This window comes from Triturus cristatus, chromosome 7 (assembly GCF_964204655.1).
Source record: "Triturus cristatus chromosome 7, aTriCri1.1, whole genome shotgun sequence".
In the NCBI taxonomy this organism is placed as follows: Eukaryota; Metazoa; Chordata; class Amphibia; order Caudata; family Salamandridae; genus Triturus; species Triturus cristatus.
Window position 1 is genome coordinate 483,581,278 of NC_140590.1, and position 26,441 is coordinate 483,607,718.

Below are 26,441 nucleotides of genomic sequence, written 5' to 3' on the forward strand. Positions count from 1 at the left end.
AACGCCCAGTTACACTACAGTCAGTGTAAAGGACCTTTAGACCTCCCTCGACAAAGGGTTTCCTGTACATCCCCAAATATACACTTTTAATGGGAGAAGGAACATGGAAACTGAATGTTTAACCATACATTACCTCAACGCAAAGCAACCCTCACCAGACAACAACACAAAACCGGTCAGCACAGCAGCATTCGCACACAATGTCCTGACATCCAAATCACATTATTAAATTGCCCAGGTAACACAGACATAACAAACACTAATATGTAATCTCCATACAGACATAAGACAACTCTGCACCTGTACACAGTCTCCATACACAAGATAACTCTGCACCTGTACACAGTCTCCATACACAAGACAACTCTGCACCCGTACACAGTCTCCATACACAAGACAACTCTGCACCTGTACACAGTCTCCACACACAAGACAACTCTGCACCTGTACACAGTCTCCATACACAAGACAACTCTGCACCTGTACACAGTCTCCATACACAAGGCAACTCTGCACCTGTACACAGTCTCCATACACAAGACAACTCTGCACCCGTACACAGTCTCCATACACAAGACAACTCTGCACCTGTACACAGTCTCCATACACAAGGCAACTCTGCACCTGTACACAGTCTCCATACACAAGGCAACTCTGCACCTGTACACAGTCTCCATACACAAGACAACTCTGCACCCGTACACAGTCTCCATACACAAGACAACTCTGCACCCGTACACAGTCTCCACACACAAGACAACTCTGCACCTGTACACAGTCTCCATACACAAGACAACTCTGCACCTGTACACAGTCTCCATACACAAGGCAACTCTGCACCTGTACACAGTCTCCATACACAAGACAACTCTGCACCTGTACACAGTCTCCACACACAAGACAACTCTGCACCTGTACACAGTCTCCACACACAAGACAACTCTGCACCTGTACACAGTCTCCATACACAAGACAACTCTGCACCTGTACACAGTCTCCATACACAAGACAACTCTGCACCTGTACACAGTCTCCACACACAAGACAATTCTGCTCCTGCTCGCACTCTCCATAGTGCAGCACACAAACCTGAACATGTAAGCAATCCCCATACGTACATAATATGCAAGCCAAATAGTATGCATTTTCCATAAAATTATGAAATCGCAGCCAGTCATAGTCATACACCATCTCCCTACGTATATCACATTACAAATTTGAATCTGTATGCAATTTCCAAATGTGCACATAAAAGCGAAGCAAGCTCCATAGGACGACACAAAAACCTGCAGATCCCAACACCAATGAAATACTGTACTGTATTCCTGATAATTCTCAAAATCCTCACAGAAATCTCTCACGTGAACTAATCCCACCGTGATGTACCTAAACTTCAAATAAAAATGCACAAACTTTACTCATCAGAACACAAGCTCATTCACTATAAATTCTCTGCAGTGCGCATGATGACACAAAAACGTACCCATCCTACATTGTACATCAAATGAATGCAAAACCTGTGCTCAGATATGCATTACAGCCCATGTAAATCCCAAATTGCAGGAATCAGACTGTCCTAAAACATTCTAACTGCTGCTAAATATGCATTTATGTTATAACAATAAAAATGTATTCCCAAGGAGAAACCTTTATGCGTATGCATTATCACAGCATGCTCTGAAATAACCTAGTTTCTCTCGCACTGCAATTTATGCATATCCCCCAAAGCACTAAAACAATATTTTCAGAATACAACATGAGATCTGCCATCCTTCCCTATGCTACAAATTCCTCTCTTTTCTTTAAACAACACGAGTGTGTCTGGGACTGGACCTCTGGAATGGTTCTAGACTTCCTATATTGTGTAAGCAGCCAGTGGCCTGTCTCAGGTCTACACACAGTCAGTCTTCATTCTTGAAGGCCAGAACTTCCAGCAGCAGCGAGTTTGAGCTCCTCATACCACGCTTACTGCTCGAGATGATCAGCTTTTGGTTCAGGTACTCAGGTGAGTCTGTGTGAATCGCTTTGCATGTCACATAGGCAGGCTTGAAGGGATTTCTAGCTCTGGCAGGTAGCCACCTGAGAGAGCAATAGTGGGGTGGGGTGATGTGGTCTTGTTAGAGGCCCAGTGACAAGCCTGTCCACTAAATGCAAAGTTGCTTCCAGAGGCACTACATGGATTTTAAGAATACCAATTAACATGGAATGGCCGTAGTCAAGTCTAGTAAGCACTAATCCCCGAGTTACAATTTTGAGATCTGCTTCAGGGACACCGTGTTTATTTCCTCCTAGTTGTTACCATTGGTTTGTGCTCAGTAGCACGGTCCAGATTGTTGAGATACTTTTGTATATTTGTGGAACAATTTGGGGGCACTATGAGCAAGAATTTTTGTTTTGAGAAGGTTAAATTTGAGGTGGTGGCATGTCATCCAGATTTTAATTTCTGATAGATTATAGGCTACAGTAGCGATATCATTCAGAGAGGACATTCTCAGGTGGATCAGAGTATGATGAGCATAAATGTGAAACAAAATAGTGTTTTTCAGGAGACTGGGCTGTGGTTCTATTTACAGATTGAGCAGTGTAGGGGCTCCTAGGTCTGCTCTAAAGGTACTGGAATGAATGTTTGAAATTCTTGTTTTTGGTCTTTCTTATCCAGGTAGGAGGTGAACCTGGTGAGAACTGTGTCTTCCAAGCCCTTTCTGTCTCTTAGTTTCTTTAATAGGGTGTGATGGTTTACTGTGTTTAGTGCTGTGGAGAGCTCTAGGGGGGCAAATGGGACAGGAGTTGGTCTACTCTAGAATTCTCAAGGTGTCTCAGTTGTATTTAAAATGGCAGATTCTGTGCTGCTCATCTCATGGAGCCTGATTGATAGGCCCACAAAACATTACTGTCGTTCAGATATTGATTGAGATTCATCACCACACCGATTTCCAAAACTTGAATGACAGACAGTAGACTTGAAATAGGATGGAAATCATTTAGATCCTCGGCAGTGATTCTGCTGTCTTGGGTAACAGTTGTGTTGTACGAGTTTGAGGCATCGGGGACTTTTCCACAAGAAACCGACATATAGACCCAGCGTGTCCAAAGAGTGCCACAGAGTGGCTGATTTCCTAGAAGGTTGATGTTTACATGGGTTTAAAAAAGTGGGAGGAAGGTCTAGCTTTCAAGAGGGTCTGCATGGAACAGGTCTGTGAGACTTCTCTGAAATTTGCCCAAGAGCCATTTATTTTTTAGGCACTGTGTACCTCACCTCCTTTTCTAGGATGGAGGAGAAGGAGAGCTCGATCTAAATGGTTTTTTGAAGAAGCTTGTGAATTCTTTACATCTCAGTTAGGGTGCTTGAACTGAGAGCTCATTGGTGTCATCTGCAGTGAGTTTTTTACTCTTCAGAAAAGCTTCCTAAGGGGGATTTTGGCTTTGCTCAATCAATTTCTGACAGCAGTTGATTTAGCTTCAGAGATGAGGGCTATGCATTGTTTTTTTTCAATCAAAAATTTACAAGATTGTTCTACTTTGGTTTTGCCCCCCTGCACCAAACTCTCTTAAGGTCTGATGGCTGAAGCATTCTGGGGCATTTGGAATAGCACGATTTTGGGAGCAAATATGGGCACATGTATTGAAGAGTTCCGCGCTGTGTCTGTATTGCTCTTCCACATTAGATAACGCATTAATCTGTGTTGCAGAAGTGAGGAAGAAAAGTCTTTAAGATAATACTGATCACTACTGGGAATTAGGCCATTACTTCGTCCAGGACCTCTCCTTCAGACTGCCCTTATCCCTTCCCTCCTTCCTCATTAGCCTTCCGCTCTGATCTTCTGGCTGGACACATGTAAACTCAATCACTATGAATGTCATTTTTACTACTCTTTAGTGTGTGTCATCATTTATTGTACACATTAAAGATCTCATTGCACGTTTTGAGATAAATTGGCCAAAAAAACCAAAGGGAGAAGTACTCCTTGCACACAGCAGTGGTTGGGTTTTGAGCCTCATTATTGTATTTATGGCACTGCATCAGTGTTACCATGCAGAAACTGTTGTTGGAAATGTGTTCATGGGGTTACTCCCACTGCATTGATTAGCCAATTTGAGTCCTCCAGGTGGAAAAGGAAAAATTGACCCATTAGTTGCACTGATCCTACATGCATGTAAAGTACTAAAAAAGGCATAAAAAAGTTTGTGCATGCTTCTCAACTTTGAGAACTACACAAAAGGGGACAGAACAGGAGTACAAATAAAATAGCACATGTGTTTTCAGCACCGCCAGGGCCCTATCTTATAAGGTCTCAGCTGCTGCTGTGGACAGTGCCTCGGTATTCAGAAAGCTCACACAAGATCATTCTCAAGTATCGTACAGCACAGCTGGCAAGAAGTGTGGAAATTAAAATCAGTCTCTCAATAATTAAATACCACATAGGTTAAAAAAAAGAAAAGTCTAAGCAAATGTAAATTTCGAATCCTGTATTATATTTCAGAGTCTCACTTAGAGCAGCGGTCAAGAAGTGCCTATCTCTGTATCCCCTCGCCTCATTTAAGTACGGGGAAGTTTTGGGAGTACGGGGAGGGAGGAGAGAAAAACACACACACACACACACACACACACACACACACCCTTAACCCCTCCCCCCCCGCCCCCATACCCAGCAAGGCAGTGTTGTATGTCAAGATATTTCAAACTTTTCAGTACCTTACCCATTAAGGAGTGAGGGTTGTTTTGATAGGGTGGGGAGAGGTACAGGATGAAGAAAAACAGGTCACATAAAAAGACAATCACATATAGCAAAGCTTAGTCACAAAATGACAACAATATCTTGCCAATGTGTTTAGATTATCACCCAGTTTAATACGGTGAGGGGGTGTAGGGGTGGGGGTTGGAAGTGTCCTTATAAAAGCGAATGGAAATTTCTCAGCCGCGCCACAGGGAGGTGCCACTGATCACACAATGTATTCAGGTGGAAAAGTCAGGGTTAAAACCTGTGCCCTACTTCTGTGGTTTGAGAATGTATCTACTGAATAACACTTCTCACCAGGCGATCACTCAGAAATATGCCCTTTAGAATGTTACAATATAACCGTAAATCTAATCAACTCGTGCAAGCTTTTTATGGAGAGTGTATGCGCTAATATAAAGCTGTAGTGATCCAAGGGAAAATGGGGCATTCCCAAGAAAGGTCTAGGCAGTGCTTGATTTGTAAAATAGTAAGTGCCTGGACCCTGACTAGGAGGCCAATGCAACCCTGCACCACCCATCGCCCCTGTCATCGCTGCTTAAAGAACTACTAACCATCTCTCTCACCTGCAAGTGCGACCATTAAGATTACGCCATGTCCTCAAAGCTAAAGGAATGGTTGAGGAAGCAGGTATTAACAATTTTTTATGTACATTGTATTCCTAAACATTCGTTGTTCTGTTCATCTTTAAATTACAAGAGCAGCGCCACCATGTGACAGATTGTCCTAAGAGTGGTGATAACAATTAAGTGCTGGTGCTGAGCACCGGAAACCAGTGGCTCAAATTAAGCACTGGGTGCAGATCTCTGAAAGAGCAGTAATGCTAAAACACAGGTAGTCCCTTACTCTTCTTCCAGCCCCACCATCCAGTCAGTGAGACAGAACTGTTGGCAGACTTTCTGAAGTCTCGAAAGGTTTTGCTATCCTAGAGGGTTCACTGCATCTTTGTGCTTAACGAAAAAGGAACAGATGTTCTCGTACTACTATGGTCTGCTTCCTTGTTATCATTGGGGAAGCAAAGGATGTTAAACTGTGAAAGGCTGAAACAAGGGGTAGTTACCTGAGAGTTGGGAGGAACATCCACCTTTTGAGGGAGGGGACAGAGCTTGAAAGGCATACACACTGTCACCCTCAGCAATAGCGTTCAGGTCGTCATCATCAAAGAAGGAACGCTGGAATCCGTTGGGATACACCTCTGCAAGAATTACCTGCAAGAAAGGATGGGGAAAATGTAGCAGTCAATTCTCACAAATATCAATAATTCAAATGACTGTACCCAAACATCTGGTTGACCTTTTCTAAGGATTGTTTCAACCATTTAGTTAATGGTTGGTTAAGTCACACACAGCCTGCCATCACATTTTTTTATTTTTTTATTTAAGAAGTTTTATATAGCGCTGGCCTAACCCGAGGGTATCAGAGCACTTTACAACAGTCGGGTTGCAGAGAATCACAATAATACATTAATAGTATAGATCATGAACGGAGAGTTCAAATTCGTAGCATAACCATGAGGCGCTGAGGTCTTGGAAAGTCTTCGAGGAAAGTTGATGTCATGAGCAGTGCTCCACTTTCGGGGAGGAGTGACGAGAACAGGGTCAGGGACGAGGTGGAGGTAGAAGTCTTGGGGACACAGAGTCGAAGCGGTGCGAGGTGCCTGCTTCAGCGCTCCGGCGGCTCCTATCGGTTCACTAGGGAACGGTCGAGGAACAGGACTTTAAGCTGTCTTTTGAATTTTGCAAAAGAGGGGATAGTTCTGATGTGAGGGGGAATAGAGTTCCAGATTTTGGGCGCGTTCCCAGCGAAGCACCGTGCCGCGTTTTTTTGTTTGCGTTTTCAGCGGGATGAGTAGAAGAGTGTTCGAACTCCTGAGGTTCCTGTTCTGACCGGCTGTTTTGAGTTTGGAAGCCAGATATTCCAGTTTGCCGGTGTGCAAGGCTTTGTGCGCGAGGCAGGCTGTTCTGAAGCTCGCCCGCATTTCAACTGGGAGCCAATTAAGTTCTCTGAGTGTGGGTGAAATGTGATCAAATGTCTTGATTCCGGTGACCATTCTGGCTGCCGCATTGAGAGTTGTTTTGAGGGGAGCAAGATGTAATTTAGCTATTCCTGAGAGGACTGCATTCCCATAGTCTAGTCTTGACAACACCAATGCTTGGGTGGCTTGTTTGAGGTCCTTGGGCAGGATTTAAGTTTTTATTTTGTTCAGTAGGTTAAGGAAGGCGCTCTTAGCTGAGTTCTTAATGTGTTTGGTCCTGTCCTGTGAGTTGGCCAGGGTGAGGTTCCCATTGAGCGCATCAATAGCTTTCAACCATTCCGCAATTTGAAGGTTATCTTTGTTTGAGATGAGGAGTATTTCCGTTTTGTCTTGATTAAGTTTTAGGTGGTTACTTGACAGCCAGTGTTGGACTTCTCTTAGTGTGTCGTTGAGTCTTCGAATGTCCTCGATGGAGGTTTCCAAGTAGATCTGTGTATCGTCTGCATACAGATGGAAGGGACTCTTGGCTTTTTTTGAGTAGGGTGGTGAGGGGTTCCATGTAAATGTTGAAAGGTTGCGGGGAGAGCAATGAACCTTGGGGTACTCCTCTGCTGACTGGGTGTAGGTCGGACGCAAAGTTTTTGATTTTAATTCTTTGGGTGCAGTTGTGTAGGAAGGAGGCGAACCAGTGTAGGACCACCTCATCGAGTCCTGCCCTTTCTTGAAGAACCTTAATGAGAAGATTATGATTGACCGTGTCGAAGGCTGCCGATAAGTCTAGGAGAACGAGGAGGCAGCATTGGTCCGAATCAAGTGCTTTGTGGATATCATCAAGGACTTTGAGGATCGCGGTTTCAGTGCTGCAGCCTTTTCTGGAGCCTGACTGGGGGGAATCAAGGAGGTTGATGCTATCCATGTGTTGGGTTGGTTGTAGGAGCACGCATCTTTGCAGGATTTTGGATAGAAGAGGTAGGTTAGAGACAGGTCTGAAGTTATTCAGGTCCTTTATGTCAAGGCCAGGTTTTTTCAGCAGTGGCGTGACTTGTCCAACTTTGAGGCAGTCTGGAATGACTCCGCTTCCCTGGGAGCTGTTTATGATCTTGCACCAGAGCAGGGCTAGGGAGAGTTTCAGCTTTTTGGTCAGTTGTGGGGGTAAAGGATCGAGGACGTGAGAAGAGGGATTGGAGGTGGAGATCAGTTTGACTATCTTTGCTTCCTGAATGGGGTGGAAGAATAACCAGGGTTTGGTAGGGGGTTTGGATGCGTTATCATTCACCCAAGGCGTGATGATCTTGATAGGGGGGAGGGGTGCTGTTGGTGTCCAGTGAGAGCTCGATCTTGGTGGTCTTGTCATTAAAGAAGTTAGCGAAGTTGTCGCACAGCTCTTTGGAAGTCAGCACTGAGGACGTAGCGGGCATGGAGGGTTGTTGCCTGATGATGTTAAAGAGCTCCTTGGGTCTGTTTTTTGCGCTGTCTAGCGCTGTGCAGAAAAACATGTTTTATTGTTCTTGATGTATTTGCTGTACTTCCTGCGAACTGCTCTTAGTTGCTCGCGGAGGATAACGGTAGGATTGTTCCTCCAGCATCTTTCTGTGGCTCTTAGTTGTCTCCTTTCGGAGTTGATGTCAGTGTTAAACCATGATCTGGAAGGAGTGTTCCTGCTTTTTTTTTTAAATTTCAGGGGGGCTAGTTGATCCAGAATGGCCAACATATTTGAGTTGTAGAGCGAGGTGAGTTCAGTAGTGGTGAGGTGATCATTGGCGCTGGGGAGGAGCAAGCTTATCCTTTCTTCTAGGACGGCAAGGCGAATCTGGGTTAGATTTCTAGACCATTTAGGGGGGGGGGTCTTGCAATGGTGGCTGGGATAGCACTTTTTGGTTGATGTGGAATAAGATGATGTGGTGGTCTGACCAGTCCACGGGGAGGATGTGGTTGATCATAACTGTGTCTCGTGGAGCGATAATGGCATCCAAGGTTGCTCCTTTATTGCGCGTTTCCTCTGAGCAGTGTTGGGATAGAATGTGGTCACGAAGAAGATTGTTTAGTGTTTGAATTAGCGAGTTGTTCACTTCATTCCAACGCAGACTGAGGTCACCAAGAATTAAGTTGTTAGAGTCACCGAGTGAGCAATCAAGTCGGAAAAGTGTTCCCCGAATGCGGAGGTGTTGCCTGGGGGATGATAAAGAAGATAGCAGAGTATTGCTCTATTATCTTTTGTCTTGATGTTGGCGGTAAGCCATTCAATGGTGCTGTACTTGAAGGTGTCCATTTCCATAATGGCGATGTTGTTCTTGTGTATGATAGCTACACCCCAACCTCGTTGATCTTTTCTGTCTTTGTTGATAATAGTAAAGCCTGGAGGAACAAGCATTTCCAAGCTTGGTGAGGAGAACTCATTTAGCCAAGTCTCAGTGATGAACGCGATGTCTATGTCATTTGATAGGATGGCTTCTGCTAGTTCTGTTGCATGCTTGGAGGCTGATCTGCAGTTTATGAGCATGCAGTTGGTGGAAGACCCATCTTTGCTGTGGTTCTTTCCAGGGGGGCCTAGGTATGGTGGTGAGGAAGGTCGGGGGTCTTGGGGGTTTAAGGAGGGGGTAATCTCTTCCGATTTCCATGATCACTTGGATCTTGGATTTTGGGGAGGCTGTGGGGGGAGAGTCATACGTTGAAGCTTGATCAGCCGCCTCTTCTGAGGACATTGCGGCTTTGGTTCTTATGGGTCTCTGTGTCGGGATCTCTGTATCGGATCTTATGGGTCTCTGTATCAGGGTCGCAAGGGTGGCTGAGGTCCCTGTAGGGTGCGTTAGTTGGGTGGAGTTGGTCGGAGTGGGAGTCCTGGGAGGGGATTGCCTGGGCTTTCGGGCCCTCTCGAGATTAGTTAAGATTTCGCTTAGGCCCAGGAATATCGTTTCTAGCTGGCTTTCTAGTAGGGCGAGACGCTGCGCCGTGTTTTCCAGGGCGGGTGAGATGGAGTGTTGGGCAGGGTCGTCCTGTGAGGTGGTGGGCGTGTCAGTGTTATGATGTCTATTACTGCTTGTGTTGGCCGTGATGCCACTGTTTGGGACCCCATGGCAAGGGGTGCAGTGGGTCGTGTCGTGGTTTCATCCTCTTGTTGCCTACGGGTGGAGTAATGTTGTAAGTGGTCTGTGCTAGCAGGGCAGGGTCATTCCTGGCTTGATGGTGGAGGTGATTTGGGAGGGGGAGGCTGAGGTTGACGTTCGTCGGGGATTTGGAGATTGTGATTCTTGGGGGCGGAGGTGTGGGTGGTGACTCGAGAAGGGAGGATGGTGGTTCTGGCAAAGGGCGTGGGAATGGTTATTTGACTCTCCTGGTGAGACAGGTTGACCGGGGGTAAGTAATGGCTCAGGGAAGGTCGGAGCGTGTGCAAGTAGGCGTTTGAGTGAGGGGAAGAGGGAGTCGAAGGCCTCTAGGTTCTCATTGTTTGCTTGTATCAGGACTGTGCCGTTCGAGTAGATAGTCAGACTTGTTCCCGCTCCGTGTTGAGGGGGTAGTGGTTAAGGTCGTAAGTTTGCAGCTGTGCGGAATAATCGTAGTTTTGGAGATGTGAAGTTGCATTCTGAACGTGGCGTTCCAGTTATCGGGTCTTTCTGTGTGGAAGATGAGATCCATCTTTATCTACCCTTTCGAGGAGCAGTGATATGTCTGCAAATAGCGTTTCTGGATGCTGTCTAATCAATCTATGTTTGAAGTTTCTTTTCGCTTTAAGTGAGAGGTTGGGAGGGAAACTAATCACGAAGGAGTTCGCGACGTGAGGTTTCAAGTAGGTCGGTACTGGGGGGGCTAGTGAAAATTGGTGTGTCCGGTGACATTGTTGCGTGTCCTTGAAGGGGGGACCGTGATTCTGATAGGCTGAGGGATTCACACTGATCAGGGGCTGTCATCTAGGGGATACGGGTCTCGAAGTGAGACTGGAAGGCAAGGGTGGGCCCTCTCTAGTTAAGGGTCCATGGGTCTGTGCTCAGAAGTTACCCTCGGTGTAGGGACGGTGGTATCAGGTATCTATGATTAACTGTTGCCCAGGTCTGAGGAGGTCAGTGTGGTACTGTGTGGTGTGGAGGACACTAATCCGCTACAGAATAATTGTATTGTGAAGGGGACCCTTCTTTTGAGGTCTGGTCAGGATAGAGAGCACGCTTGATAGATTACAATCAGTGCTCTGGGAGAAGTTGTGGTGCTGGGCGCTTCGGCAGGGGGTGGCTGTGGTTTGCCGCCTTAAGTTGGGTCAGGGAGGTAGGGCTTAACTGACCTGCTGTGCAGGCCCTTAGCTTCCATTCACTCCAAAGGCTTCTGGCTTCAGGTGATGCTCGGGCAATTGTTCCCCAGATTGGGTTGTTTCATTGCCAAATTGTACGGTCCAGATGCGGGATGGCGTGGAACAGCGTCGCTCCTCACGCTGTCTGAAATTGCTGATCAGGGTGACTGCACTCATGGAGCCGCCATTTTGGGGTCAGGCATCAGTCAGTTATCAGCTGGCCTGTAACTCCTTACTGCCAAGGACCGCTTATCGGGGGCGCGTTGCTGCCTGGGACTCTTGATGTGTACCTTTATTTCAGTTGTAAGGGGCACATCGGCGGGGTTACGCTGGCTGTGGGAGGTCCAGGACTGGGCCATGTGCGGCCATTATTGAGACTTATTCTCAGGCCTGTGGTTTTCTTTATTGCCGTGACAGCCATGGCAATCCGGGGCGAGTTGTCAGATTCACTTGTGAAGCTCACTATCATCGGTTCTCAAGGTCTCAGCTGCGCAGTTTCGGAACCCGGGTGAGTTCCTTGGATAGCCGTGGGCCATCTTGTAGTCAGGCATAAACGCTGGAGGCATTGGTTTTACTGTCGGGTCTGCGTTCCTTTGATGGGTATTGCCCAGCAGATCCGGGGCACGGGGCTGTGAGTGGACTGAGAAGAGGCCCGCTTCTTTTGGGCAGACCGGGGATCACCAGCGCAGCTTAAATTGACCGGGAGTTACCCTTTGACGACCGTCACAAGGTCAGGCAAGTCCGGCAGTTGAGTGGAGGTAGGACTTTTCTTCGCTGCGTTTCAATGGCCATAGGATTAACGGTGAATTGTTAGCATTATTCCCTTTGGCTGAATTGGTTTTGTAGGTTTGTTCCGGTCTTTAGCGGCACATATTTCCCCATGGTACCATGGGTATGCCAGTGTTGGTCATCACATGTTAAGGCATTCTCGTCGTGCGGAGCGGAACTTAGCAATGGATCAGTGATTGGCTCAGTCTCCGTTCCCAGTCGTGGAGGGTGGCTGGAGGAAGCTGTACCTCGCTGTGATGGGTATTCCGATGTTCAACGGGACCTGGTCCTTCTTATGGTGAGGGCCAAGGGTGGGCCATGGGTGGCCATCGTGAGGTCAGGCAGTCTCATGTTGAACTGTGCTCAGTGCAGGTCTGGTGACGGTTTTGTCTCCGTCCAGGGCCACCTCAGGCCTGGTTGTGGAAGGTGGAAGCAGAGATTTGCTACGATGAATGCTCCGATGCTCAGCGGGACATAGTAATCGTTGGGTGAGAACCATGAGTGGACCATGAGCAGCCATATTGGGGTCAGTCAGTCGCACTTGAGGGACAGTGTTCCATGCAGATCCGGAGAGGAGTTCATTACGTTCCAGGGTCCTGGTAACCGTGCCTAGGTGTGGTCAACCCTCAGATTCTGGACTCTTGCGGGTCCAAAGCGTTGAGAGGGGCATTCATATACGCAATGGAATCAAATTGTGGCTTGGTGGGATCACAAATACCATAATGTCTGGCTATGGGTTGGCAAGGTCCTGGGCAGACTGACATCAGTCACGCACACAGTTGCATGTGTGGTTGTGCAACCTTATATCAGCTTAAGTCTTTGCTTGGGTATCAAGTCTGACATCCCCCAAATATTTTTTCTGGGTAATACACGGACATGACATCCAACTAAGGTTAGCCATCACCCAGTGCAACCTGACAGGTGGCTAAACATTTGCCTTTGCATATCCTGAAATCTGTCAAACTTGTACCTTGATAGAGCATGGTGGCATACACTCATGCAAATAAAAGTGAAGCACACCTGGCACAGCTCCTGGTTTCTAATCCAACCTGCCACACACCGGTGTTCAAATACGTTTTGACTCAATCAGATGTATCATGAAGCCCAATAAGATGTTAGGTTCATTTGCTGGTACCCTTCTATCCAGCTAGGAGTCTGCTCTGTCACATGCCCCCAGATGTCAAGATAAGGTTGCTTAGGTCATAAGCACCAATGTGTGACTTCAAGGTGCCCCCCTGAGATCTGATACGGACTACCATGGTTGGCAAAGGTTTGGCTACATTAGGAGAACTTTGATTTCGATCTAAGACTCGGTACACTCATATGCAGCTTGAATTACAACTAGATTTCAGCTCCATTGTGTTCATACCAGTTAGAAATGGGAGTCTCTAGTTGGCAGATGTTGGTACCTTTGCCCAAGTAGGGACCCTTCTTCCTAGTCAGGTAAGGGGTATACACTTCTAAAATAACCCCTGCTCACCCTGTTGGTAGCTTGGCATGAGCAGATAGGCTTGTCTCAGAGGCAGTGTGTAAAGCATTTGTGAACACATACAGTAAGATAGTGAAAACACTACAAATGGACACCACACCAGTGTAGAAAAATAAGTAATCTTTATCTAAGCTAAACACGACCAAAACGACAAAAATCCACAATACAGTAATGAAAATATGACTTTCAAAAGGTAGAAATAGTTCATTTCAAAGCAAATTGCAGATGCAACATTTTTCACACAAAGTACCTTGGATGTGTCGCACACACAAAGAAAAAGGATCTCAGGGAAGGTGATGAGTCAGTTCCTTACACTCAGGGAAGGTGATGCGTCAGTTCCTTGCTCCGGGGGAGGTGATGCGCCAGTTCCTTACTGCTGCACGGGGGAGGTGATGCATCGGTTCCTTACTGGAGAGGAGGTGATGCGTCAGTTTCTTACTGCGTGGGGAGGTGATGCATCAGTTTCTTTACTGTGACCCCCAAGGATGCGACAGACCTGGCACCTCACTCTGACAATCCGGGAGGATGCGTGGGTTCTTGCAGCCACATATCAGGGCTTGCATCAGAATCGGTGAAGTGATATCGGACTTTGGTGCCCGTTGCACTTGATGCGGCGTCCAGCGATTTCTCGTCGGTTTCTTCGGCAATGCGTCGGAAACAAGTACGGATGTGTCACGCTTCTCGTCGATACGTTGCTTTTCCAGCTCCCAACAGCCAGAACAACCTCCAGAGGCCCAGAACCTCTTGGCAAGTCAGGACTCCCAGCAAGGAAGGTCAGGGGAGCTGGTGGTGAAGCCTTTGTGTCCCTGAGACTTCAGAACAGGAGGCAAGCTCTTCTTCAAGCCCTTGGAGATCTTCCTCAAGCAGGGGAAACAACAAAGTCCTTTTCCCTTTCCTTGGCAGAAAGTAGCCACTGCAGGCCAACCCCAAGACCGCAACCAGCACAGAGGCCGTATTCCTCCTCAGTTTCTCTAGCTCTTCTCCTTGGCAAAGGTTCCTCTTGATTCCCAGAGGTGATCTAAAAGTCCGGACCCCTCTTTTTATAATATAAAATACTTTGTTCTCTGGAGGCAGAGTGTGTCTTTGCCCAGCCAGAACTAGTTCTGTCCTCTCTGGTACAGCTTCCTGGCAGGAGGTGGAGACATCATTGTCTTTTGCAGACCAGGCCCATTTAAGTGTGAAATCAATCTCCTCCCCTACTCTGAATGAAACCCATGTCTATTCAGCTCAGCCCTGACTCACCCAGAAAGGCAGGACACACCTCAGTCCCCAAGTGGCTGTCTGAAGGGAATGCACATCCCCAGCCCCTGTCACTCCAAAGCCAAACAGCCAATGCACAGCCTAGCAGAGGCACACTGGATGGTTAGGCAAGAAAATACACATTTTCTAAAAGTGGTATTTTCAAACCCAGAATGTAAAAATCACCATCACTAAAAGATGCATCTTAACATTTTGAGTTCAGGCATAACACACTTCATTTTCCCATCTTGTTCCCCTGAGCAGTTATGCTTATAAGATGTTATAAGCAAACTCCTCATTCTATCCTATGAGGACAGATAGCTTTACAATAGTCAAAAACGAAATTGGCAGGATTTCACTATCAGGACATGCCACGCACATCAGGTCATGTCCTACCTTTCACATACACTGCTCCCTGCCCACAGGGGTACCCTGGGCCTACATTAGGAGTGACTCACATGTAAGAAAAGGGAAGGTTAGGAGGTCGACTTGGCAGTGTCAGACTGCACACAGGCACCACAATGGCAGGCCTGACACCTTGTTGCAAGGCTGCTTGTGTATGTGGCACAAACAGTGCTGCAAGCCTACTAGCAGCATTTGGTTTACAGAACCTGGGTACACAGTGCACTGTACTAGGGCCTTAACAGTAAACCAAATAGATCAATTGTGGAAAAACCAATCCATAACAACAATTGACAAAGGGAGCACTTGCACTTTGGCACTTAACAGCAATGGCAAAGTGCCCAAAGCATGTAGGCCAGCAAAACGAAGTCCAACACACAGCAGAAACACAGGAGGCAAAGGCATAAATACAGGGGAAACCCACCCCAATGATGACAGGTCTAACAATACCTCTATTCAGACATGGCTCAGCTTAGTCAATGTACCATAACCTGCATCATCACATTCCCATGCACTCAGTGTCTGGATGAGGTATGGCTCTGTCATATGCACCATGATGTCCAGCTAATGCTCAGTCAGGTCATGCTCACTCTGACACCTGGCTAAAATTAGGCTTTGCCAGATGCATCCTAAATAGTTGCCAACATTTTGAAAAAAGTTCCAGGGACATTTTGCAGCACAGCTATCAATTACTTACTTGAACATTTATCACACCCACTGCCCCAAAGCTCCGCCCAACCAACATAATTAGCATAACTTAACTCCACCTACTAATCATAGTGCAGATTATAGGGTCTACTCAATAAAGAGAGAACTGCAGGGAAATTAAATGGGAATTTTAAACTTACGACCAAAGTAGCTGTGTTGGAAAAATTCTCCCATTCAGCTGCATTGGAGAATTTTTCCAACTCGGCTACTTTGGCCTAAAGTTTGAAATTCACATTGCAATTCTCTGCAATTCTCTTTGTTACACTTGGCAGTTGAATTGCTAGGATTGTTACGGAATAGTGAATTACCCAGGACAGTCTCCAACTTGCAGGGTCTGTCCCGGCGAAAACGGACAGTTGGCAGCTATGCATCCTGGTGCCTGGCTGAGATTTGACACTGCTGTGCCGGCCATACTGAGACACTTATTCCTCAATGCTGATTCTGAATTGAAGAAGCTACCCTCCTTGTCCTGTTACTAGGATCTGTTCCAATAACGTTTCTGATTAGGTAAACATATCAGATACTTAAACTTTCATGCACTTCAACAACAACAAACCATTGATGTACAAGTGCAGCTACTCTAAGTGGCCCCAGTATGTATGAAATCTTACACACTTATGGGTAGCCTACCAAATGATTCCTCGGACCCCTCACCAAGGACTTCTGCCAGCTAATTAATGAAGTTCTGTTTAATTAAACGGCTCCAGAAGAAAACCTTACACATGAGCTTCTTGCATTGCTCCACCTTTTTAACCCACAAAGGTTTACCTCTTAAAACACCTCTGCATCCACAACTCCCTAAAATCTTATTTATCGGTCACCTCTTTGCAGGCCACTCTGCAACAGCACATCACAACTACCACCTCCCCATATTCACGTCTTCTCCAGGACCCTCATCCCCAATTCATGTAGTCCCTCTTGAAGGCAATAACGGGACCTTGTGCTTCAGAGGTCACGGTCTCCTTGGTGGAATAGACAGTAGAAGAACTGGTCCATGATCTCAGCCTATTGTCAAATTGTCACCTATGGGTCGCACCCCATTTTCATCAGGCCAACATTCACGACTCGTAAATACAGAGTTCCAGCATACCTGATCCGGTGAAATCTTCCCTTCTTCGGCCACCATCTCTCGCAGGGATGTCACAGTGCCAAGGAGCGGGACTGCCAGCCCTATGCGCAAGAAGCGCTGCTGCTTGGACTGGAAGACTAAAGTGACATTCAGCGACCTGGGAGGTAGAAAGATGAAACTTTTCTAGAGGGTGCAGATAAACCAAACGTCATTGTTACCAACAAATGTAGCACATTCCTTTATTCTGAGGTTGGCACAAACAATGTTAATTCCATCATTGTTGGGTTCGCTCATACAACGTCCCTCAACCAATGATGGCACCATTACCATATCCATAGGCAATCCTACAGTCAACCTTTCTGAACCACCTCTGATTATAAGAGGGAAGGGGAGAAGAGGAGAGAAGAGAGAGAGAGAGAGAGAAGAGAGAGAGAGAAGAGAGAAGAGAGAAGAGAGAGAAGAGAGAGAGAGAGAAGAGAGAGACAGAAGAGAGAGAGAAAAGAGAGAGAGAGAGAAAAGAGAGAGAGAGAGAGAGAGAGAGAGAGAGAGAGAGAGAGAGAGAGAGAGAGAGAGAGAGAGAGAGAGAGAGAGAGAGAGAGAGAGAGAGAGAGAGAGAGAGAGAGAGAGAGATTATATTTACCAAAGTCAATAAAATGAGTATGTTCAGCATATCCCTTACTTCCGGCAATATAAAGCTGCAAAGACGTAAGATCTGTAGATTAAAATAAGCTACTACTATTATTACCTGCAGTTTGCTGGTGTACATTGATCAGCCATCCAAACTCTAACCTTTAGTCACACACTGGCGTTCTCACACAATTATTCATTTGACTTTGCGGGATTGTCCTCAAAGTCTATAGAAGGTTTTTGCATGTGTAGTCCTATGGCATTAATTTACTCTTATGATGCTTCACACTAAGAATTACTGGTGTTACACGAATGTAACACCGCAGGGCATATTAGGCCATATAGTCAGGTGGCCTATTGCAGTGTATACCATCTTATAAAACACTTCTAGATCTCTATGGTTTTCAAATCATGTTTGGGCACAAAGTTGTGGTAAAACCCCAGCATTCTGTGTGTGTCCACCTTGGAATGGGAGGTCATACCAAATCCAGAAAATACCACACCCGGTCTATATTCCTATTTATAGAGTGCCGTATTATCTTATAAACCAACAGGCAGCTTGGAAAGTGGCCCAAAGCACTTTAACAATTACATAAAAAAAATCTCTATAGCCTTCAATCTCTATGTAGGTTTCATTATGCAGAAATGTAACACTTGTCAACATATATTTAAATTACAGAGTCCTGTGGGAAACATGAGATGGCATTGCTAAGGTCTCAACACCTGAATCTAGCTGCTTGAGAGAGTTCGAAATGTGGAAAATCGGACCATACACTGAGCTTAGATCTTTGCAGTTTTTTTAGGTTTCGCCTAGCAGACAGTGGAAGCTGTTTGTTGACAAAAAGTCTTATTGTCGGCTTACAGTGAGCATGGAGGCCGTCCAGAGCTTATGGTTGGGCAGCATTGCTGTCACATTCCTTTGCTTACTTTTCATTTGTTAGCTTGTGTGGGCTTTCCTTACTCTACTTATATTTGTCCCTCCTATGCAGGCGCAAAGTCTGAACTCATGCAAAATACTCCAGACAATACAGAACACAAAAGCCAGGCTGATTCTCAACCTACCCAAGAGAGCACACATCACCCATAACTCAGAGATCTCCACTGGCTCCCCCATCCACAAGAGATGCCAATTCAAGCTCCTCACCCACGCATTGAAGGCCCTCCACAACATCGGACTACTACATGAATCACCGCCTGACCTTCCACCAACCCACCAGGAACCTGCGCTCACCACACACCTCCCCCAGACTACACGCATCTGCACCGGAGGACGCTTGTTCTCTCACCTTGCTGCCAAAACATGGAACTCCCTCCCTCTCTGTTGGAAAACGAGGCAGCATCTGTGAGGCCTGCACAAATAGCATGACCACATTTGTCCTTCACTGGGAACCAAACACCCAATAGTAGCGCCTGACTCTGAGGGTAGCGTTGCAGAGCAGTCTGAGGCTTACTCAAGGGAGGTGGTGTGGGCTAGTAATCGCCATTTGCAGGTGCGCAGAAATAACACTCAATTGGTTGTCCAGTCTGTACTTTGCTTTATAAAAGTAAGAGTACATTTATTAAACACACACACTACTCAATACTATGCACCAATTTACAAATATACATAAGCTGTTGGAATTACTTTGTGACATTGCATAACATCTCCACCCCTCCTGCAAGGGGGGTGGGGTCTAGTACCACCACTCCCATGTATGCACATCAACTTGCCCCCAGTGCAGTTAGTTGAACATAGCCTGGAGCGAGGGCCCTGCGCACTGGCACCATCCCAGTGGCGACCCACCCCATCACCTCAACAAGCATTAAAAAGGGGTAAACCTGCCTTGGTGACACATGACCCTGACTGAGCATCTCCTACTGACCATAAAGTATGCACCTCTATATCTTAAGGGCTAGCAGTCTGGGGTCTTCACCTAAGCGCAGCAGCAAGAATCCATGTTTACGCACACTTTAGAAGGACAGTACTCATCACCTTGGTTGATCATTTAAATGCATTGCAATTACAGCCCCTAAAGGCATCACAGATGAAATCACAGGATTGCACATATACAGCCAGACAACCTAGCAGGACTGTCTGGCAACATAACCCCACTTGGCTTATGACATCTCCTTACACATGTGACTTCCAGTCCCTTCAAAAGAAATACTCCTGGTAACTACACTTCTCCTGCAGTGCGCCTCTTCACTTTAAAAGGAATCACAGGTAAAAGCATGGGATTACGTAAATATAGCCAGACCCCCTAGCAGAAAGGTCCAGCAACATAACTCCATTTAGCTTAACATCACCTTACACAGGTACTTCACTTTACACATGTGATTTTCAGTCCACCTAAAAAGAAATAACCACTAGTAAATGCATTTCGGTGCAATTACACCACTTCACCTCCAGGGGATGCACTTCTCCACACATCCCCAACTCAGCCCTTAACTTCATGATGCACTTCTCCACACACCCTCAGCTGTAGAACAAAAGTTCCAGCCTGGAAGGTGTTTAAATGCTAGCTGAGCCCTTAAGGGGTAGTTTCCTTTAGGTCCCCATGACACTGAGGGTGGGACTTTTCTTCGTGGGGGGGAGGGGGGGGGGGAGACTGCGCTTCTCCAGCAGCTCACCCAGCACCTTTTCACAAGTGGGGGTGACCCCCTCCTCTGGGGGCCACAAAGCACCAAAACGGAAGATTTCCAAATGCGGGCACTTCATGCTCCTCTTTACCAGCCCCAGCCACTGGGAACACTCTCCTCCTCCCTCAGGGTCTCTGAGAGGGTGGATTCAGCAGGGAGCTGTCTTCACTGGGTCCCTGCACCAGCCTTTCACCTGGCTCTCCTCCTTGGCCTCTCTTCTCCCTGCGCAGAGGCCACTGCTCCTGCACACCGGTCCTGGGCTCTTCTTCTGGTGCTGTTAGGGTCCTGGGGGCAGTCAAGGGGTCTCTCCTTCCAACTGCCCATTGCGCCAGGCTCCAGTACCTTCAGCCTCAGCAGAGCTCACCCCAGAGAGAGCTTCTCTTCCTGTGCAAGCACTTTTTAAAAGTTGAGTAGGGGGCTGGCAGGAAGTCCCTGTTCGTCCTATCAAACAGCAACACATCACTTTCCTGCCCCTGCTCCCTCCTTGTCCAGCCTCTGGGTTTGTTCAAAATGGCGTCGTCCAGTGTCTCAGGCCACATGGCCTCTGAAACCCAACTCCTTCCCTCCTTGGTGCAGCCTGGTGCCTGGCACCTAGTGATGGATGAGCCTGTAGCCCCACTCATAATCTCTTCATGGAGAGGAGGCCCTCTCTTGTGGAAGAAAGGTTATCACTCCATCCAGCTGAGGTCAGCCCTCAGCCTGGGTCTGGTCATGGCTGACTCAGAGAAATATGACAGTTCTGGATGACCCAAAAGCAGTACAAATATGACTTTGGACTCTGCAGAATACTTATTTTCACATTCGCTACATTGGACTTAAGTGCGTGTCTGGAATCTGTAGGCCTAATGGAAGTTAATCTAGCCATGGGCCCCCACATCCCCATAGGGGAATAATGAAGTGAAGACACAGTAAAACACACTGACTTTCCCTGGCATGTTTCTTTCCAGTGTATAAAGCCTATTCCATGTCACCACCCAATACTGCATAAGTCCTGCCACACCATTCACTTTGTAGCTGCTCCTGGACTACGCACACTAGGAATCACCCCTGCGCAGCCCGTACACATGTGCACACGCATGTACACATGTGTCTGAATGTAACCAGCCCGGTGTCCCTTACTCCAGCTACTGCGCAGTGGCCTGGTCAAGCCAGGGGAACACCAGTAAAATCCCCATGCAGTCTTACAGCCTGAGTTCACTGTGGGTGAGTCCCAACTTATGAGGCTCCCCCACAGTAAAAGTTCAACAATTAGGTGCTCAAAAAGCGAAAAATCCAGGCGGCCCATAGTGTCAGAACCACCTTCTATCACTCTCAATCTACGCACCTTCGCTCAGCCACTTCAGGAGAGAACTCAAGACCCGGTTCTTCGACTGAAACCTGCAGCTTAGTACCTGGATACCCCCCTGGGGTGATAAGCAGCGCTTTACAATACTACTTGATTTATTGATTGAATCAGTATCCTTCCCCTGCTTGTTTTTCAAGCACTACTTTTTTCTTTTGAGTCAAGCACTTCATGAGAGTACGTGTTTTACAGCGGTTTCCTTCATGTACTTTCCATTGTCTCACTCCTGCCTGCCTCACCTGCCACCAGTGTGGTTCTCGCTTCCAACTTCATGCTGCGCTCACTCATGTACTTCTCCCACTGTCTCGCTTTCTTGACTGCGCGCTTCTCCCTAACCTGCTTCACATTGCTCTCTTGCCTGTTGCTTCTTTTTCCTGCCCATCATCCATGTTGATTTCGTCCCCTCCACACTCTGTGTTACTTCCTGCCACCTGCTCCCTCTGTTTCCTCCCAGCTGTGCTCTCCTTGTTGTTTCCTCCACCTGCATCCTTTGTGATGTTTCTTCATCCATTTCCTCTCTGATGCTTCCTCACCCAACTGCACCCTAAAAATTGCTCCCCCACCCATGCCTTATTAAAAAAATGCTTTTGCATTATATTTTTTTAGTCATTGATCCAACTGAGTAAATATAAAAGCACTTGCATCATAGCACCTTTTTCTTGTTTGTTTACTTTAACCATGCTGGACAGCATTAGGGGATGCTGTACAACCATACTAAAAACCATTGGCAAAACCAATAGATCCCAAAGGTGAGACCTATTTTCCTTGCCAATGCTAGTTCGGTCTGGGTGGGACTGCACAATCTAAACAAACCTGTTATTTACAATATCAGTACAGAGGACTCTAGGACCACACCCTGTAACAACTGCATTGGTTTTTTTTTTTAAGTTTAAAAAAATGTAAGTTTATTAAAGTGAGTAATAGAACATAATGCCATACAACGAACTGTGGTTATACTATAAAGAAAACAGAAGACACAAAGAATAACAAAGTCTGGTTGCATGTATAAACTTATAACCGTATGAATTTGTTAGACAATTCGGAATGTCAAGGAGGCTTTAAAACATCTTGTTCCATGGGAGAACGCATAGAAGAACGTTTTGCGTTAATATCAAGGAATTTTGTGACAGGGGACCATAGCAATAAGCGTTTCATAACAAGAGAAGCAGGATGTACACAAGCTGTGTCTAATCTATGATTATGACAGACTGTGTACCACCAGGCTTGAAAAGACAATTTAGAGATATTTTTCCAACGCTTAGTGATTTGTTGAAATGGTACTGCTATAAGTAAGTCCAAAATTCGTATATTTGAGGTACAATTGTCCCAATCATCCGATAAACTGCCTAGACAAATATTAGTCAAGGAAAAGTTGCTATAAAATCAAATATTAAAGTAATCTGACTCCAAACACCCTTTCAAAAATCATAAACAAAAGGACATGTAAAAAGTAAATGTTTTAGGTCAGCATGTGTGGAGGAACAGAACCAACAAGCAACTGTTCATCCAATGTAATGTCATGTGAGAGAAGAAGTCATATATAAAAAATTTTTTTTAAAAACAAAGAGTGTCTGAGTTGTATTAGCTGCTCTGGAAGTTGTCCTGATTTGAATTGAGATTATATTCCAGGTGAGAATGGGCCATTCCCAACCAAAATCCTGTTCCCAGGTCAATTCTACATTAGGTTTGTCTCTTGTAATACTAGACATGCTAGATAAAAATATATAGTTGAGGCCTTAGGGTTTGTGTTCAGGAGATTGTGGAATTGATTGATTGCTTTGTGTGTAGGAGGAGGAGATGAATTGAATTGGGCACAAGCGAGACAGAAAACACTTTGCAATAGTTGATATTTGTTCCGAAAAGAGGAAGGGAGGTCAAATAAAAGGAAAGCACGAGAAAAAGATATCAGGGTATTATTTTCAATTAATTGACTCAACCAAATTAGGCCTTTTTGTCTCCGGGTTTTCTATAGGCAGATACGGTAAAACCGATTCTAATAGTTTGCTCGAGTGTTTAAAAATGGGAGCGGATAAATGTTGAGGTTTATGGGTGAAAGACGAGTACTGTTGGAAAGAGAAAGGAAGTAGGTGAGATTGTTCAAGTGATACCCATAGAGGGGGAGCCAATCAAGAATCTGAGATCCATTTGGAGGATTGACGTTGTAGGAATGCTATTTAGAAAAATCAGGGAAATGTACTCCCCCTTCTAGTTTCAGGTAATGTAAATGTATAGGTATTTATATAGCGCCGATCACCTCTACGGGTATCTCAGCACTGTACTCATACCGCTGAAGGAACCCTTCCTGGCTTTCCATGTGAAGTGTCCACTTCTGGGCACCCCCATGGTGAAGCCAGGCATCCCAGCGCTGTTGGGGCCGTTGTGGAGATTAAGCAAGCTATTGCCCAGAGTTGCAGCGTGGGACCCATGATTAGAATAGGCACTGAGGCGAGAATATCCAGTCCGAGGAATTTATAGCCCGAGACCCTGCCGCGGCGGGAATCGAACCCTGGTCCCGGACCAGTGCTCTGCATCGAGGTCTGCCGCTCTAACCATTGAGCCACACTTCTCCACAGATGCATAAGCTTTAATAAAGACATGCAAGCTCTTTTATTGCCCCAAAGAAAAGAAGAAAGTATGGAATTGATTTTCTTAAAGGATTTAGAAGGTATAGCAATTGGTATATTAGCGATAATATAAAGTATGATAGGGGATAACATCATCTTGATAGTTTCTAAGAGACCCTACCAGGAAAGATAAAGAGGATGCCATTTGTAAGTAAAAGCGGATAACTTTAGTAAACATTTTCACATATTCATGGAAATGGATGTTTTAGTTGATGGGGTAAAATATAATCCCAAATATTTTATATGCTGAGAGTTCCAAGCAAAATTGGAAATAGTGAGATTATCTTTGAACGTAAATTTGGTTAAGGGTAATATCTCACATTTATCATTGTTTAATTTATATCCAGAAACAAAAGAATAAGAAGTTACTGCTTTAGGAGAGCAGGAAGGGAGGATTGGGGTGTTGAAATAAATAACAGAATATCCTCAGCATAAACTGCTAATTTAACTTGTAACTTATTAGAACTAAAACAGTGTATTTCCTTATTTTGACGTGTTTTAGACAAAAAAAGGTTCCAGAGCTAGATTAAAAATAAAAGGAGCATCCTTGTCTAACACCTCTGCCTAAAGTAAAATAGGAGGCTGTTCGGTCAATGACAAAAATTGCTGCTTTTGGGTTCAAATAGAGAAGAGAAATCAAAGATGTTGTTTTTGGACCAAATCCAAACCAGTTAAGTGACTGAAAAAGAAAAGGCCAATGGACCCTGTCAAATGCTTTTTCCGCGTCTAGTGCAATTGCGGCTACGGAATTCGATATGTGGGAGGTTTTGGATAGTATGCTAAAAAATAAATGGGTATTATCTGTGATAAAACGTCCCTTAACAAAACCAGATTGTTCCCTACCAAGAAGATCAGGTAGGAAAGATTCTATCCTCAAGGCTAAAGCTTTGGAAACAAAATTATAATTGATGTTTAATAAATAAATTGGTCTATAATTTCTACAATAATGCAGGTCTTTACCTTCTTTGGTAATGAGCCAGATCAAAGCTTCCAAAAAGGTTCCGGAAGATTCGTCAGTATGTAAAAAGGAAGATATAAGCTGTCAATTTTGGGAGGAGCAATTGGGAAAAGTGTATGAAAAGTTCTACAGTGAACCCATCTGGTCCTGGAGCTTTGTCTTTTTTGAGTGTATGTAATGCTGTGTGCAATTCATAATGTGAAACATCGAGGTCCAACAGGTCAAGGTTTAGCTGAGTGTCAAAGGATGCCTTTACAGTGGAAAAATAATCTATAATTTCAGTATCTGAAGGTGAGGTATCTGGTGCATATAAAAATGTGTAGAAATGATGAAACTCCTCTAAGATCTCCAAATCCGTATACTTGAGAATTTGTTGAGTACCTATAATTGATTAAATATTGAGTCTCTTGTGTTTGACCATGAGATAATTTTCTAGTAGCTTGCCTAATTCATTCTGACATCCATAACATTTTGCACTGGATTTTAATAAATATAATGAAGTGTTGTCCGTAGATTCTTTATTAAATTTGAATTTAGTAGCTATGAGTTCAGACAAGCATTCTTTTGACCTGGACGTGTAATAAAAGTGCTCCAATCGCTTTATTTTTGCAAAAAATTCAGTGGGCAGTTTGCGGGCACTGTGTCTTTTCTTAAGACGTAGCTGACGAAGTCCCGAGCAGCCGTCTTAAAAGTGTCCCAAATAGTAAAAACAGGTAAATCATCCGATTAATTAAAATGAAAATATTCCTAAAAAAAAAATGAGGAGGTAAATGTATGGTCCAGGAGTAGAGAGTTGTTAAAATGCCAACGCTTAGGTAAATTAGGTTTGTTAAGCACATCTAGCAGGATTGAGACTGGGGCATGGTCAGAGATTAATATAGAACCAATGTCAGCAGATTGTAAGGACTGTGAAACGTTATGGGATACAAAAACATAATCAATGCGTGACTGGGTATGATATACCAGGGAGAAATAAGTAAATTCTCTTAGGGTAGGGTTACAGAGTCTCCAATCATCCAATAGTTTTTGCTGCTTGATGGTTTGTACAAAAACGTATGGGCTTTATTCGGTAAGAAGAAGGCTAAGGAGTTACGATCAATAAAGGGATCTATAATCTGATTGCAATCTCCCGCTAAAATAAGGTTATCACGAAACCATTGTAGAAGACTTTTGGTAAGATTGGACCAAAACAAAGAATCCCCAGTAGTTGGGCATAAATGTGAAATAGGGAAAGTTGAACCTTTCCAATCAACAATTCAGTAAACAGCAAGCGTCCCACATCATCAAATTCCTGGGAGATTAGCTTAACACAAAGAGATTTATGACAAAGAGTAGCGACTCAATTTCTTTTACCGTCTTCTGGAGAAACTGCATATTTTTTAATCAGCTTCTTTCCCCAATTGGCTTTAGATATTGCAAATCACATATTGGCACAGTCCAGAGGAGCTTTTCTCGCTCACCTAAGCCTATTGACTGTTTGGGTGTATCCTTGCACTTCCAAGGAGATGCATGCTTTGCAATGCATGAGAAACTGTACATCCCTCTGCCTCTCCATCAATGGCTCCTCACTGGGATCACATGCGCAGTTGTGCAAACTTGTAGTGACATG

General features: G+C 45.3%; 1 protein-coding gene across 1 annotated transcript in view; it reads right to left on the reverse strand.

The window, feature by feature from the left end:
- Positions 1-26,441, reverse strand: part of USP43 (ubiquitin specific peptidase 43) — a 920,725-nt gene that overhangs the window by 372,639 nt on the left and 521,645 nt on the right. The window contains exons 5-6 of the mRNA XM_085616819.1: positions 16,684-16,819; positions 5,797-5,944 (exon numbers count right to left, since the gene is read on the reverse strand). Of these exons, the coding sequence (XP_085472945.1) occupies positions 5,797-5,944; positions 16,684-16,819 (284 nt within the window). The remainder of the gene's footprint in view (positions 1-5,796; positions 5,945-16,683; positions 16,820-26,441) is intronic.